At 36.9% G+C, this 16,586-nt stretch overlaps 1 protein-coding gene across 1 annotated transcript; it reads right to left on the reverse strand.

Moving 5' to 3' along the window:
* Positions 1-2,782: 2,782 nt before the first annotated feature.
* On the reverse strand, positions 2,783-7,444 carry amrt (TM2 domain-containing protein 2 amaretto). The gene is made up of 2 exons (XM_089243217.1): positions 6,709-7,444; positions 2,783-2,921 (listed from the first exon to the last, which is right to left on the reverse strand). The coding sequence occupies exon 1, from the start codon at positions 7,309-7,311 to the stop codon at positions 6,745-6,747; it is 567 nt and encodes a 188-aa protein (XP_089099343.1). The 5' UTR covers positions 7,312-7,444; the 3' UTR covers positions 2,783-2,921; positions 6,709-6,744.
* Between the last annotated feature and the right edge of the window lie 9,142 nt (positions 7,445-16,586).

A 16,586-nucleotide genomic window follows, 5' to 3' on the forward strand; every position in this document is an offset into this window, starting at 1 on the left:
ACAGGTGAATTAGGCTTACAAACCTAGAGATATGAGGTGGGAATATTCTCCTGGATGTAAAAATTGAAGAATAATCGAGAATATTTATTTTTCTTTTAAATAATTTAAATTTTTTTACTAATTTTGTTTTTATTGTGAAATATAAATCAATTTTCATTGTCTGAGACATTTACAACAAAACAATTTTTGGTATAATCACCCCCAATGACAACTTTTAGTTCGAGAATATTCTCCGGGTCATGATGAGAGGTTTTAAAAGTTTGGGTATAAAGATTTTAGAAACCTTGAGATTAAAACCTTAAATTATTTTAAAATTGGATAAATTTTCAGAAATAAATTCACAACAAAAGAAATTAAATCAAAGTTGATTGATAAAGGAAGCTATTCTTATATAATCACCTAAGTCATTCTAAGAAGATACAGAACTGTTGTTTTCTTCAATGCACATACTTAAATTCTGTATCACTCACATTTCTTTAAAAGTTACGCAATTCAGTACTGTTGGTTTAATTTTCTTGCTTTCAAACTTTAATAATGTGGTCTACATACTTGAATATCCCCATCTTGACGGGAAGAGAGATGGGGACAGAGAATATTCTTGAGAATAATTCTCTCAAAGGACTACTATTATAAATTACTAGAGAATATTTTATCAAAAATAATTATTATTCTCAAGTTATTTATCAAGATTATTTATTATAATACATGTTATTACATATATTCTTGATAATACTCTCCGGAAAGATTTTGGTAACTGAAGGAAGGACTATTATTAATAACTTCAGAATAATTTTATTTATTTTCTATAAGAATATTCCCCAGTAATTTATGAAAGCAGTCTTTCCCGAGAATATTCCCAAGGATATTATATGTAACTATATTATAAATAACAGGAGAATATTCTCATCAAGAACTTATAAGAATATTCTCAAGTTATTTATAATAGTAGTCCTACCAGAGAATATTCTCCAAAAGATTATTCTTGAGAAAATTTTATATCTCTATACAAACCTGTAACTGCACTCTCTTTAGCACCAGGTTTCGCATGAATCCGAATAACAATTTCTTTTTTCGAATTTTCAAACACTGGATTCTCTTGAACACTGCTAATCTGAGCGAATAAATAAAATAGATTGATTTAAATGTAGGCCTACATAGAATATATACACACAACACTTTTCGGTATGCACTAATTTATTAGAAATTCCTCCAAGATATGCTCACAATGTGCATGTATGCAGGTTAGTAGTAAACCGATTAATCCTTCGTTAAAAAAAGTGACTGATTGCAGAGCACCAGAATGAAATGAAAGATTAAAATGTACCAAAACACCATCACATCAGTACTTTTTCATTTAAAAAGTTTGTCTGAACCCTAATTTTAACAATTCTCTAGTTGCTGTAAAAACATTTTTTGAACCTTGTTTAACCAAGATATTACTATCTACAACTCTAAGTTCGAGTTGCAAACAAAGAAAAAATAATCACATAATCTGGAGGGACACCAGAGTCAGGGGGACAACTGTTCCTACTACCTTTTCCAAAAAACGGGGGAGCTAGGTGCGATTTATGCTGGTAGTCTCGATTACCCATCATCTAACCCAATATTTCTCTACCTGGAGCCCCATGGTGCCCTTCTCCCTTGCAGTCTTAAGATATTCTGAGGAGGGCCACGAGTAAGAACCAAGGTGAAGGGGAGCCATAACAGGCTGCTAAGGAGGGTACACAAACAGCAGAGAAAAATAATTCAGCTGCAAATAAATGAAGTTTTTAAGTGAAATATGGTGGGGGAAAGAGTGACTAATTTTTCGGAATGAAATAAAACTAACCATTGAATTAGAGTGTCTCAACGCATGAGCCCAATCAAACACAGCCCTGGGGGCCTCTAATGTATAAGATTAGTAGGATACATCTAATACTATAATTTTTGAGAGTATGCACAAATCAGTATAACAGTACTTCTAGCCAAGTGGGCACCCTCTCAATACTGTTTAAATGACTGCACAGAACCAGGGCCATCTAAATGTATGGGCTCATTCGATCATGGCTTTGGGCCTATCAATAGTGTGTGTGTGTGGGGGGAGGGGAGCTACGTGATGAGATCTGGCACTATGATTTGTGAGAATAAGTAAATATTTAAGCTGTTACTTTTTGATGTTGAGATGCTGCTACTTTGGGCTAAGGGTGGAGTCTCAGAACATTTTGTACTAGGGCTAATGGTGTTGAGAGAACACTGCATAGAGCCCTCACTGAATAAAGTCAAGCGTCAACACTACAAATGAAAATTTTGTTCATTATCAATTTACTTAAAAAAATCAAATAAGTAGGATGGCTTTCCTTCATGGGGGGGAAGAGGGTCCTGGATAAAACGGGGCATGCAAAAAAATATGGTTCGAAAGGGGCCACAGACGAAAAAAAGGTTTTTGACAAACCAATCTAATCAATAAGTCTGTGACGTATTGCGATATATTTGATGCGTCATGCCCATGTTTTAGGACATCAACAAAAATGTGATACTATGTAAAAGTCAATGACAATTTGAATAGTCAAATCAATGCCTTTTCTGAATTTTTGTACCATTCTTACCCCTTTTTTTATTTCGGCTCCCTCTGAATTTCCATCTCTTTTCTTGACACTTTTCTAAATTTTTACTAATAATTATATGTTTTCTTAAACTTTGAACAAATTTAAATATTTGCCTTCTTTTATCGTTGCAAAATATGTGTGGACCCAGACATATTCTACCACATTATTTTAATACTTAAATTAAGTCATACCTGTTTAGACGATTCACTTTTGTCTTTTGCATTTTGTTTTTTACTTTTCGGCATCTTGGCAGAGCAATGTATGAAATGGACGTCAAGACTTTTTAGTTTTGAAGGGAATGTCCTGAATGATAACATAAATCTTCCTTAAATGTACCTGAAAAAAAGAAATTGACACAAATGAAATATAACACACACACAATGAGAGGGTGTAAATATTTTATTTCATTACTACCATTAATATTGATGAGATTGCAGCACATTCGTGGCATGGCCAGGGATCATGGGACACTTCCATATCTCTGACTTTGACATCAAAGATGCCTGAGAAAGACCTAAAGCTCGAAAGTCGTTAATGTGCCGATTACCTAGCTAATCTACAGGTTAACTGATTTGATACCTAGATAATCTGTAGAATAACTGATTTCTGCCATTTAGCGGTAACATATAGGGCAGAAATCAGTTATTCTACAGATTATCTAGGTATCAAATCAGTTAATGTGCAGATTAGCTAGGTAATGTGCACACTAACAGCTTTCGACCTTTAGCGGTAACATATACAGTCTAACCCGTCACACATTCCTTCCTCCTGATGTCGGCCAACCCAGCTTAGCGTCAGAAATTTGTAGTGAACAAATCTCCCATTTCTAGCGATCACACAAGTTAATATGTGTAATCTAGGGATTTACTGTGACTCAATGTAAAGCCAAAATACATTGTTATAGTGTCGTATGCTGGGAAATAAATAGTGGCATTAAATTATGGTTTGACTGTATTTACTGACATCATTATGTCATAACACCCAGACATTAAAGTCCATCTCTGCTTCTGAGCATATTCATGATATCCTGTGTTTAAGTTCATTAAATCAAGTATTTTCTCTGCAGGAACCTACAATAAAGGTAAACAAACAAATAAAAAAATGTAATTCCTGATATATTTTGACACACTATGGGTGCCATCTTCAGAGAATGTATATAACCACTATCACCCTGACTAGGATTGGCTACAAATCTTAACTCCCGATTGCTCAGTGGAAAAGATATGTCTGCACAAATGAAATGTTATAGTCAGAATGAAGTTAAGAGTTTGCACGTAAGTCCAATGCAATGTTCTGATTAAATAAAAGCTATTCGATTAATCTATTCAATTTTTAAAAAATATAATCCAGCTAGTAATGAATCTGAGCACCGGCACTGAAATTGGTGGTGGTGTTTCTTTATTATTGTTTCCTAATATATTTTTGAAAACATGAATATATGTGCCTTTGTAAAAGTCTACATCAACCGTACACTTTGATTTGTGAAAAACTTCACAAATTTTGAATCGGTGGCAATCAGAACGTTGCATTAGGCTTAATGCAGGCTATCAGCTTCATTCTGCCCATTGAAGTTTGACTTGAACCCCAAAGCAGAAAGTTTTGCATTGTTCGGCAACAAGCCTTCGGCTGACTAACTGGAAATTTTCCTGCGGTGAAAAAATTCCCATAATAGTGTTTCCCACAACATTTCTTAAAATTCTTGCAAATTGTTCCTGCAGCAACACTGATTGTTCTACAACCTATGTCACAGATTTCGATACATTCTGCTTTGGGGTACTTGAACATACATATTTTTTCTGATGAGCAAAAGGGATTTAAGGTTTGGTACGCAAGTGGGATCCCAGGCCAGGGTGAGTGGTTATATTTATCTTCTGAAGGTAGCACCCATAGCGTGTCAAAATGCATTAGGAATTTCATATTTTTTTAGTGTAATTGTTTTTTTTTTTGTAAGTTCTTTCTTACAAAAAAATAGAGAATATATTGAGAATATATTGGGCAAACGTTTCTTTACTCTTCCAAATCAAGCATTTCCTGAAAATGTTACAAATACTAAAATCGAATGCAATATTTCCCAATATAGGAAATATTTTCTTTTCAGGGGGGGGGGGATCGACTGGATGGAGGGGGGTGGGGAGTTAAAGCTACAGACATAGCCTATGAGTTCACTTATTGGGTGGGGGGAATATTTTAACTCTTATCTAGTGTCTTTCGATAGAAGCTGGTTCGTGTATTTCCCAGACACTTGGACAAGAATGAATGAATACCAGGACCGTGTCACCAGACTTATTCTGTTGCCGATATCTCTCCAAGCTCAGCCATGAGGCAGACTCTAGAACAAAGTGTGTGTACTTACCAGTCTGAGTATGTATTTAGTCTTTGTGAATTTGTGAATTTTTAGTGCTGTCATCTATATTTGGAATTGTGAGTGAAGTATAATGATGATTATTAATACTGTTGCTCTCTATGGAAAACTTTTTTTTATGAGAGAAAGTGGCTTGCATTTCCGCCTCGAAGTTGGGAACCACATAAAACCAGCTTCATCCGGCCACCACTATGGCATTAGTGGGGTTTGACCCCGGTTCTCGTGATGACAGTCCATCACTATGACCACCACAATGGCTAAAGACACTTGCACAATGGCTGCTTTGAAAAGACTTCAGACATGGTCCGTAACACAGGTGGAGACAAATCCCAGGAATCAGATCACTATGGCGACCAGAAATATAATATTTGTCACCATAATGATACTCAAGGGACAGTAGAGATGTATTATAAAGGCTATTTGTTGCATACATAAAATGTACAGTTAACGCTTGTTATATAACCAGAGCCACAACTAGATACTCTATCAGCCGAGGCAAGCTCATCCCCTGATAGTGCCTGGGCACCAGACCCGCCTGCTCCTTCCTAGTTGTAGCCCTAATAAAGACCCCTCCCCCCCACATTACACCAACCATTTTATTGCTATTACCAGTAGAATGAGTACCAAATGCTTTCATATAAGAAATATCCAAAACTTTTATCTTCCAATATAATGACCACCTCCAAAGCAGAATATGCTGAAATCGGCGTATACATCACCGATTATGTGGATCCTGTAATGTAAGCATTCGTGATCCGTTGTTCAGTAATTTGTTAACGATGAACCCCCAAGCCTTTTGGGGGACACACAAAAATTTCTTCCCAGAAATGTTGAGTTTACCACCCTTCAAAAAGCATTTAAATTAACAGAAATTGGTTAATATAGCATTCTCAGTATATAAATGTTTTTTATTTTCAACATTTCTCAATTTTTTAAACGAAATATTACATTTTTTTTGTTAAGTTTTAGTTTTTTAAGTTTTGGTTGGCTTGGGGAGGGGGCACGGGATCCCTGAGACCCTTTTACCTTACATGTTTTGCTCGCTAATGTATACGTGCTTTAGTACCTGCGTCCAATAAAACACATAAAACAAGGGGATTTGTAGGGTGACTATATGACCACGTTTCTCGGAGAACATTCCCTTATTTTTCCGTAACAATCTTGAAGAATTTTAAGAAAAATGTCAAAAACACTATTATAGGAATTTTTACTGCAGAACATTTTCAGTTAGCCGAGGGGTCATTACAGAACAATGCGAAGCATTCTGCTTTAGGGATGACCGTTTACAATTGAATGATGGGGGTCATTATAGTGCGTCGACTGTATTAACTGTAATTATGGCAAGTGCATGTAGGACCAAATAGTAACATCATTAATCATTTATAGAGCAGGGATAAATCGGTCAGCAAAATTTTGTAGTCATTAAGCATTTCTTCCCTTCCCCCCCCCCCCCCGAAAAAAAATCGGTCCAAAATAACGTATTCTTTAACTTGTCCAGGACTTATGTCAGTGCTAGCTGACATAATTTCCGATAACTTTGCTGTGTACTAAGGCTTCAATTCATTCATCATACATGAAAAAAAAATTAAGCATGAATATGAATTTTCTAGTCGCCATGGCAACCTGGGATTTGTCAAACACTCACTAGCCATCATCATATAGGATTTTCACTGCGTACAAATAACAATTTAACAGACTAATACATAATTTATACAACAAGATCAGTCGAACCTTCCACTACAACAACTAGAAGAATCATACTTTTTTTTGACAACGAAAAAAATGTGAAACGATCAATCAAGCATATGGAACCCAGTTGCTACCATCCTCTGGCATGAGATTACCCGTCACCAACAGAACGATATCCACAATCCACCATATGCCAACACCACCTAGAGTCAAGAGCTTGCCAACTGCAGTGCCAGTATGGCCGAGGCAAAAACGGTCCATGCCGAGGAACCCGAGAAGAACGGAGTACAACAGAGTCGTCGCAAAGTAGTGACCAGAGTATTTAATACAGGGGAAGCCAGGCTTGAAGAACGACCTGTCACCGTGACACTCGATGCCCAGGAGGACAGTACAATTGACGGCCGTCAGCTCCACTTCCTCGTAACGTTGGCCACCGAACTTCGTGCAACCGTAACCGAGTTCCTGTTTTGCCGTCTCGTTGTTCTTCAGATCGATCGGATCATCGCACGTCAGGAATTCTATCGGCAAGTGGTCGCATCGCACTAGCGGCGCGTGTGGCAAGTATTCGTTGGCACATTTCTCTTTGGTGCAGTGGCCGCCGGACGTCGATTCGTCGTCGACGCACTCGACGAAAGCAAGCGCAATGAAAATTAGTGCAAGGCAACTCACGTTCATATCATTCAATGATGATTCCCACAAAAAATTTGAAAAAAAAAACCCGATTATCTTCTACAAATCATGCGAGAATTAACGCTGATCATTTTCTACTAAAGAAATTTTGTTTTAACTTTATTCACAAGCTTACTGATTCCCCATCGCGACAATAAATTCACTGTAAACAAAATAATCGGGCAAAGAAATCACAGATGAAATTCAGATAAACGCCATTACCTTTAATGCATTACGGACGACTTTGACCGGGGGAAAAACCCTGACGATAAAAAAAAAAAAAAAAATTTCCCTTGAAACTTTTTGCCATCTATCTAGGGTGACCATACGTCCAGTATTTCCCGGGACAGTCCCGGTATTTTCTCTTTTTTTGGTCGTCCCGACTTTTTGGCAAAAGTGTCCCGGTTTTTCCCGTATTTTACACGAAGCCTATTTGAATTTTTATTCTTTATTGAAGTCGAAGATTGAAATTATTTTTCAACTCAAATTATTTTATGATAGTTACAACTATATATGGGATATTAATCTCCCACATTTGCCTTGGTAAACGTTTTTTTTTCGTGGAATACACTTTAATCCACTGCAATTCGCAGTAATGCATCATTTCCCGCCATTGTGATTTTTCCGTAATTTCAACAATATTTGGCAACTTTGGTTTTGGCGTCGTTTTTGGCGATAATTGGCGATGTCCCGTATTTGGAAACCAGATGTCCCGTATTTCTCTCGAGGAAATATGGTCAGCCTACATCTATTGGAAGAAATTAGTTTCTTATATTTTAACTGACCATACTACAGGAAATTAGGATTCCAAAATACGAGATATTGCTATTTTTCGCCAAAGTATGCGACATTTGGTGCCAAAGGTACGAAGAGTTCCCAATTACTGCTAATATCGCCGAGAAATTGCCAGTGGTGGGTAATGAAGCAATACCGAAAATCATATCGCAGAGAATTAAAATGAATTGTCAGGGGGAAGAAAACGTTCAACATGACAAATATGTGGGAAGAATGTCCATATCCCAATAGCACAACGGCATCGTTAGGATATCGTACCGATACCCGTTCGACGTCGGATGAATACCGAAAGCCGGAAAGACGTCGGAAATTTTTACGTGTCCGATATGAAACGATATAGTAAAAATGTATTCACTCAATAAACGCCCAATATTCTCTTTTTTTCTCTAAAATAGTTTTACTCTAAGTTTTGCAGCATTTCGTTTCGAAGGAGAATATTTTGAACGATAATTAGTCTCTTTTGAATCAATTCAAATTTCCCTCGGAATCTCTGTCGAACTACGTCGACAAAAGTATGCCATTTCTACGTCGTTTGTATCGGTCATTATTATCATCACAAGTAATTAATAGGTTTGGAAAAATAATTTTAATATCTATTTCACTAAAGAGCAGCGGTTCTCAGCCTTTTTAGACCCGCGGAGCCCTTTCTGATCTGCAATTTCTATGGCAGAGCACCGTAGGTCTATTTTTTATTTATTCATCTAGTACATTATTTTTGTTTTATGGCTACCAACTGAGAGAAGATAATTGGTTGATATGAAAGAAAATCTCCTTCTTTTGATTTATGTTATTTGAAATATCTATATATATTTTTTTCAAATTTACTGGTTTTTTTTTTATTTTTCTCGAGCTGCCGCGGAGCACCGGTTGAGAACCGCTGCACTAAAGAATAAAATTCAAGTTGAATTCGTCGAAAATACGTGAAAAACTAGACATTTTTGCAAAAAAAAAAAAGTCGGGATGACTAACGTGAAAATACGGGGATGTGCCGGAAAATACAGACGTCTGGTCGGCTCACCCAATGCGGTAAAATACGAGACATCGACAAAAATGATGCCCAAGGTGAGAAAAGTTGCCAATTACTGCTAAAATCACCGCAAAAATCTTCCGTCTTTGGCGAAACTAGTATTAAATGCTGTCCCCCAAGTTTCCCCGCAATTCCCAAACATTTCAGAAGTCAAACAACCATTAATTAATAAATTGATTTAATTATATAATTTATAATCCACAATTGAAACAATAAGTATACCTACCAAAGTAAACTTCCAGCAAAACTGTAACATATAAGTTAAACACTAAGCTCTGTGATTCAGTAAGGTTGAGAAACGCGGATATAACATATATCTCTTCACTGATATGAGTGTTTGTGTGTGTGTTTCCCCCCTCCCCTACATTTACACGTTTTGATGAATAATCACCGTCATCACCGTTGATATTCTCGGAATACAACAGCAAAAGTTGCAAGCATGGCTGCAAATACTAATCTAACCAGCTTGATCTAGGATTTTATGAAAAGGACTCAGAAAAACACTAAACGAATTCACTAAAACGAAGAATTAGCTGAATGTTATAAAGACAATACTTAAAGGAGTGGATCATGTAATGTAAGCATTCGTGATCCGTTGTTCAGTAATTTGTTAACGACGAACCCCCAAGCCTTTTGGGGGACACACAAAAATTTCTTCCCAGAAATGTTGAGTTTACCACCCTTCAAAAAGCATTTAAATTAACAGAAATTGGTTAATATAGCATTCAGTATATGAATGTTTTTTATTTTCAACATTTCTCAATTTTTTAAACGAAATATTACATTTTTTTTGTTAAGTTTTAGTTTTTTAAGTTTTGGTTGGCTTGGGGTGGGGGCACGGGATCCCTGAGAACCCCCCCCCCTTTCCGGGTGTATACCTCTGGTTTTACCTTGCGTGTTTTGCTCGCTAATGTATACGTGCTTTAGTACCTGTGTCCAATAAAACACATAAAACAAGGGGATTTGTAGGGTGACCATATGACCACGTTTCTCGGAGAACATTCCCTTATTTTTCCGTAATTTCGGCCTTTCTGACTTCGTTTTATAAAAATGCCCAGTTTTTCCATGCAACGTCGTTTCATATTTTCGCCATAAAAATCCTAGCCTTAATCATAACTATCGTAATCTTTGATTTTAGTGAAAAATTAAAGCTCAAGTAAGCCCCATAATAATTAATTGGGCGTTTTTATAAAAAAAAAAAAAAAAAGACGACTGGAGAGCAGAAAATCACAGGAAATTATGGTAATGCCAAAATAATATGGCAATTAATACAGTCATATGGTCACGGAATATAGACGTGAAAAATTTAAACACACCAAATTTTTATATTATTACGCAGTGGAACCCCGGCTCGGACCAATCATGGTCTAAGGCATAGTTTCCCAAAGTGGGCGATGGAAAGATCCGAGGGGGCGATAGAAGCCACGGGTATAACATAGGATCCTATGGGTTGGCTTGAGTTGGGAGGCGATGAGCGAAAAATTTCTCTGAAGAAGGGGGCGATGGAACAAAAAGTTTGGGAAACTATGGTCTAAGGCATAGTTTCCCAACCTTTTTTGTCCCATCGCCCCCTTCTTCAGAAATTTTTTTCTCCCAGCGCCCCCCAAGCAATTTAACCCATAGAATCCTATGCTATACCCGTAGTTTCTACCGTCTCCCTGGAACATTCCGTCACCCCCAGGGGGCGTTAACGCCCACGTTGGGAATCACTGGTCTAATGTATATTTATAATTTTCATATCTTTTTTTATATAAAAAGTCATGAAATATTTTAAAGCATAAAATCGATATTATAATCCCCCCCCCCCCCTAAAAATATTTCTAATAAAAGTTCTCTCAAGCCTTTTAGTTGCTTTGAGGTTAGGAAAATTTCTACCGCCCTTATCAGACGCGAGGCCCGGTGCGAAAATAATGGTGGGGCCAGAGGCATCTTGATAATTTCGGGGCCCCTTAGCCCCGAATTTTATATTGGGAGAATGTGTGTGTGTTCTGCGGGAGAGGGAAATATGAAAATTCAGATTAAATATATATGGAAGAAATAATTCTAGGTCCATGAAAATTCAGAATAAATGTTGGGCGGCTTTTATATAAAAGGTACCAAAAGCGACATTTTTAACATTTTTGAGATATACCGAGAGACATCTGAAGTATTGAAAAAGAGAGGTGGGATTTTTTTAAAATCTAAATAGAACCAAGTGACATATAGGCTGTGATGCCGCCTGTGTGCACTTGAACCAACTACCAAACTGAAGAGATAACTGAATTGAAGATAACTTTAAATAGCTTTTTTCTCAGTTTTGATTTAATGGCGTGTTTGGTTCCTTTTATATGAAAGCCGTCCAATTCCAAAAGTGATGAAAACTCAGAAAGATCCGGAATTATTTCCTTCCAGATGAAAACACGTTTCCAAAATTTGTGAAAGGAATCATCATTACTGTAAGTGCGGGACCCGGTGATAAAAAACTTTCAAGCATGACAAGAATGTGAGATGAATGCCCATATCTAAAGTCATAATTACAGTAGTATATAATTTATATAAGTATCATAATTAATTAATTTTCAAGTATTATAATTTATAAAATTAGAAAAATAATTTCTATCCTGATTCCAGTAAAGAATGATACTTGAATTATCATTCCCTGAAAATACGTGCGGAAATGACTCATTTTTATGAAAAAGTCAGGAATGGTTGCTTATAATCTTTGTTGAGACAGAGCGGCGGGTCATAGGCCTCCGCAGTCTGCTTGTGACGTCAGTAAGTAGTCCATTTTCCCTCAGAATATTCAGGGGAAAAAAATTCCCTGCTCGTGTCAGTATCATCGTTGTGAGGAAAAGAAATGATCGGGTTCAGAATTGGCGATTTCAATCCCCTACATCCAATCACTACGCGGTGTTTGTGAGTCAATCTGGAAGATTCTGCGCCAAAATAAGAAGAAATGAAATAGGATGCTGTCTTTCAAAATGTGGCAAACTTGCTAGGTAGTCTGAATGACGTTTATGGCAAACAGTGCAGAGGCCTCTGGACATGTTCTATGTTGTGGTTAGGAGGAGGAGGTTCAAAATTACGGGAATGTCCCGGGAAATATGGTCATATTACATATGACTCCTATTTCTCAGAAGCATTTCCTTATTTTCATGTTTTTCTTGAACGCTCATCTCACATATTTGAGCAACTTTTTTTTTTTGCAGGTGTACATCCGTCTCCCAACATTTTATGAAAAAAAAAATTTTTCCCGTGTCTGCAACGAAGATTACTCGAATTCATAATCTTAACTGAGTCGTGGGAGAAGTTAATTTTCATAATTTATTAATTACGACGCGATAATCATGACTATTGTATACGTTTTTTGTAATCACCTCACAATTTGCCATCAATGTTTTTTCGTAAAATACATATTAATTCACTGCGACCTGTGGTAGCCCCCTTATTTTTGAAGCCCATTATCAATTTTTTAGCACTTTCAAACGTAATTGGTAATTTTGTCGAAACTGGCGCAAATAACGGCTACGGGTGTTGAGCCGCCTTAATACGTGTTCGTTTTGTTTTCATCTTGAAAAACATCCAAACAGAGTCAACGAAATTGGGGAAAGGACGTGGGTTATCGAACGTCACGTATATACGAGGATTAAGAGCGTCTTTTCAATCTATATCCCGTATGTAGAGCAAGGCTTTAACTGAAGAGGCGTGCGACAAACTTTAGGGGTGGCAGAAATTTTACATGGGAATAAAGACCATCATTACAAAAGTATCGAATTTTAAAGTTGTGGGGGCGGCAAAAATCCTAGTTACGGCCCTGATGTAGAGTGCATGTGTTTCATTCTGATTTTATAAACATTTTCAATTATTCCAGACAGGTACCTTGCACTCTATCGGGGCCTTCGTGATTTTCTCCTTTTTACCGGAGAGGGAGAAATGAACATCACGAAGGCCCCGATTCCATCAAGTGATTCTCTACATCTTATACATTTTTAGTTGCTTTGAACTTAGGAAAATTTAAGTTTTTTGGTTTTCAAGAGCTTTGGTGGTCATGAATACATTTCCCATAAAATTATAGAGATTTACTGTCGTACATCCTTTTAGCGGAAAATTAACGAGATATCTCGCCTCCTTAAATGCTTATTTTAGCATTGGTAAGCCCAAATATTTTGTTAAGTCGATTTCTCAATGGAACACTTTTCCTTCGGTGGTTCGTTCTCTGTTGCCCGGAGTTGTAAGTGCGTGTACCTAACAGTCTGAGTGCGTATCTAGTGTTTTGTATGATTTTTCAGTGCTGCCATCTATATCTCAGAAGTGAAGTGAGTGATGTGTAGTGACTGAATATTTGTACTGTTTGTAGGACTGTTGCTCTCTGTGGCGAGACTTTTTAACGGGGAGATCGGCTCGCATTTGCGCCTCGAAGTTGGGAACCACAGAAAACCAACTTCAGCCGACCACCACTGTGGTGACGGTGGGGCTTGAACCCGCGAGTCCGTCACTATGACCACTCGACCACCACAGCGGCTTTGAGAAACACAGGTATACCCCATAGCTTTCATCTGCTGAAGATCGGAAGAAAACCTATTTCATTTAAAACAATGCGGCAATTTAAAGGGGGATTTGGCCATTTTTGAAGGGTCGATATACTGTATTCCGTGCCCAAAGGTGAAGTGTTCATACAGGGTGATCAGCGAATAAGCCCTTATTTCAAAATTAAATATCTCTATAACAAAGATCAATAGAATTATGCGGTAAACGGTACGTTTATTAGCAAAAACTGTAAGAATGTTGTATATAAATTTCGAAAATTTAGTTTTTTTTTAAATTTTTTAAAATTAAAAAAAACAAAACGAAACTGGAGATTTTGGGGTTCCGAAAATCCTCATTTGTGTGAAGAGAAACCACTGCATTCGCCTAAAGTTACTGCATGGGCTGCGGTATGCGCCATGTGTGCTGACAAATTGTTCCAAAATTGTAACGTAACGTTCAGTAGTAATCGTTTCTCGCACGAAGGAGGGGCCGATAATGCCTCTGGCGCATACCGCAGCCCATGCAGTAACTTTAGGCGAATGCAGTGGTTTCTCTTCACACAAATAAGGATTTTCGGAACCCCAAAATCTCCAGTTTTTTTTTTAATTTTAAAAAAATTAAAAAAAAAACTAAATTTTCGAAATTTCTGTACAACATTCTTACAGTTTTGCTAATAAACGTACCGTTTACCGCATAATTCTATTGATCTTTGTTGTAGAGATATTTAATTTTGAAATAAGGGCTTATTCGCTGATCACTCTGTATGATCGAACATGAGCTTGTTTTTTGAAGTCAAGCACATTTATTCTCTCGAAAAAAATAAAGAAATTTTTTGTCTATGGTAGTGATTTTTTAAAATTTTTGCTACATGTACGGCTTTTTTCTTTAACCTCACAAAATCTATATGCTCTTCTCTGTTTATTTTGCTACCAACACTGGCAAAATGAATTTTTATCCCGTGTTACCTTGCAAAAATAAGAAAGACGAGATTTCACAAGAAACCGAACAGCTAGTAATCTCATCCATATCTGATACCATCATTCATCAATTAAAAGAGAGAGAGAAAGCATAAATATCTTTTTATTTCACACACGATTACAATTTTAGTATTTCTCACGTTTTGGGGGGAAAAAACCGACTTCCAAATCTATTCTCAGAGGTAACTTTTAATTATTAAAAAGTTTTAAATGTTGTCGTACATCACCTCAGAAGTCGTTGTAGAAAAAAAAAGTTACGAAATTAAAAATTTTATATGACTAATCTGAAGTTATACTGTGTTTAACGAAAAAAATCTTCCATGTTTTTGAAGATTGATGAAAAATTGAAAAATCCTCCGTGATCACAGCTGAAAATTATGATCAAAATTAAAATCGAAGCTTTGAATTTCATCATTTTCAGCGATATTTCTCATTAGAAAATGCGACAATTTGTCAAGATTTAAGAATATGTAAAAAAATTTGTATCTAATCACATAATTTTCTGTAGATTCCATCAAATGACGTCAGCAAGTACAATCATCTTGTAAAGTTGATTTCTCAATGGCTCCCTTGTCTAATTCATGATTCATCTGCTGTTCCCAAGAATAGTTTGGTAGACATTTTTCCGTATAAAAGAACAACTTCAAAGCAAAAATAGGGATTTTTCACTCTAGCACCCTCTAAAGTAAATTCACAGCGTAAAAATATAATACAAAAAATAGGATTCATCCCGGGTCCCAGGGTAGAGAATTGGTCTCTGTCAAACCACCTCGTAAGTGGAGGGGAGGGGTAGGAAGGAAGTAATGAAATAACTTGAACAGAAATAATCCAGCAACAAGGATTTTGGACTTCAGTGAACGTGCCGCGAAAAAAAGGCTAACTCAAAATAAATCGAAAAATTGATGATGCTCAACCCTTTGAGTGTATGGGTTGGGTTTGCGTGAATCTCGTAGGACATGAATTCTTCTCATTTACCGACAGTTGGCTGGAACAATTTTCTTGAGGGTCTCGCTAATTTTCTATTTAAACTCGTTTATTTACTGCGCCAAGTTGGGGCGCGATGAAAATTTTTTTCCTGTAACCAGGCAAGGGCAACTGCCTTAAGGCCCACAGCCAAAACGGGGGTGAAAAAATTTACTTATTTCGCATGATAGCCTTTTCCAGAGCAGGCAAACTGCTGCCCCGTGCAGAACTGTTGGAAGATTTATCTGTATTCATGATCAGCGATACCCAGTGCCATCTTCACACATGGGCCCACTCGGGCACGGCCCGGCGGCCTCAAGGGCAGAGGGAGCCTAATGATGATGAGATCTCTAAGATTTTCGATATTAATCATGTAAATTTGTAAGCAGGTATTTCTAGACAGGCCCGAAGGCCTTGATGATACCCATTCTGTGCGGTGCTAATTGACATGGTCATTTTACAAAGGTTGTAAAAATGAGATATGAATGTATATATTTTTATATTTATAAGACCCCCCCCCCTTTTTTTTTAATGTGCGTGAAATAAATAATTTTATGGTTCCTATCAGAATTTCTTTTTTAGTATGATGTTATGAGTAATCCACAGAACTGTTAATTTGAGATTTACTATAAAATAGTACAGCACAAGGATGTAGCGAGGGAGGGGGGGGGGACTGTCCCCCCGAAATGTGAGAAAATTACCGAAAAAAGGGAAAAAGGTGGCAAAATCTATTGTTCTATCACTTTGGTCCCCCCCCCCCACCCGAACGAAATTTCTGGCTATGTCCCTGGTACAGCAATGGTTAATTGCATTCGTTTCAGGTTCATATTGTTGCTAAAATGATGTAATGATAAATGTGTCAAAATACTAAAAAAAAGAAAAAGTATAAATATTACATGCAATATACAATTGAGTATGGGTCTGTGAGACTCAACCTGCGCACTCACAGAACATTTTCTCAACCGTGAACTGGAGGATGAAGGGTTAAAAAAAATAAAATAAAAACAAATTCA

The sequence above is a fragment of the Pholcus phalangioides genome, unplaced genomic scaffold, assembly GCF_987345545.1.
Source record: "Pholcus phalangioides strain wild (caught in Gottingen) unplaced genomic scaffold, Ppha-v1.0 ptg000003l_1, whole genome shotgun sequence".
NCBI lineage: Eukaryota > Metazoa > Arthropoda > Arachnida > Araneae > Pholcidae > Pholcus > Pholcus phalangioides.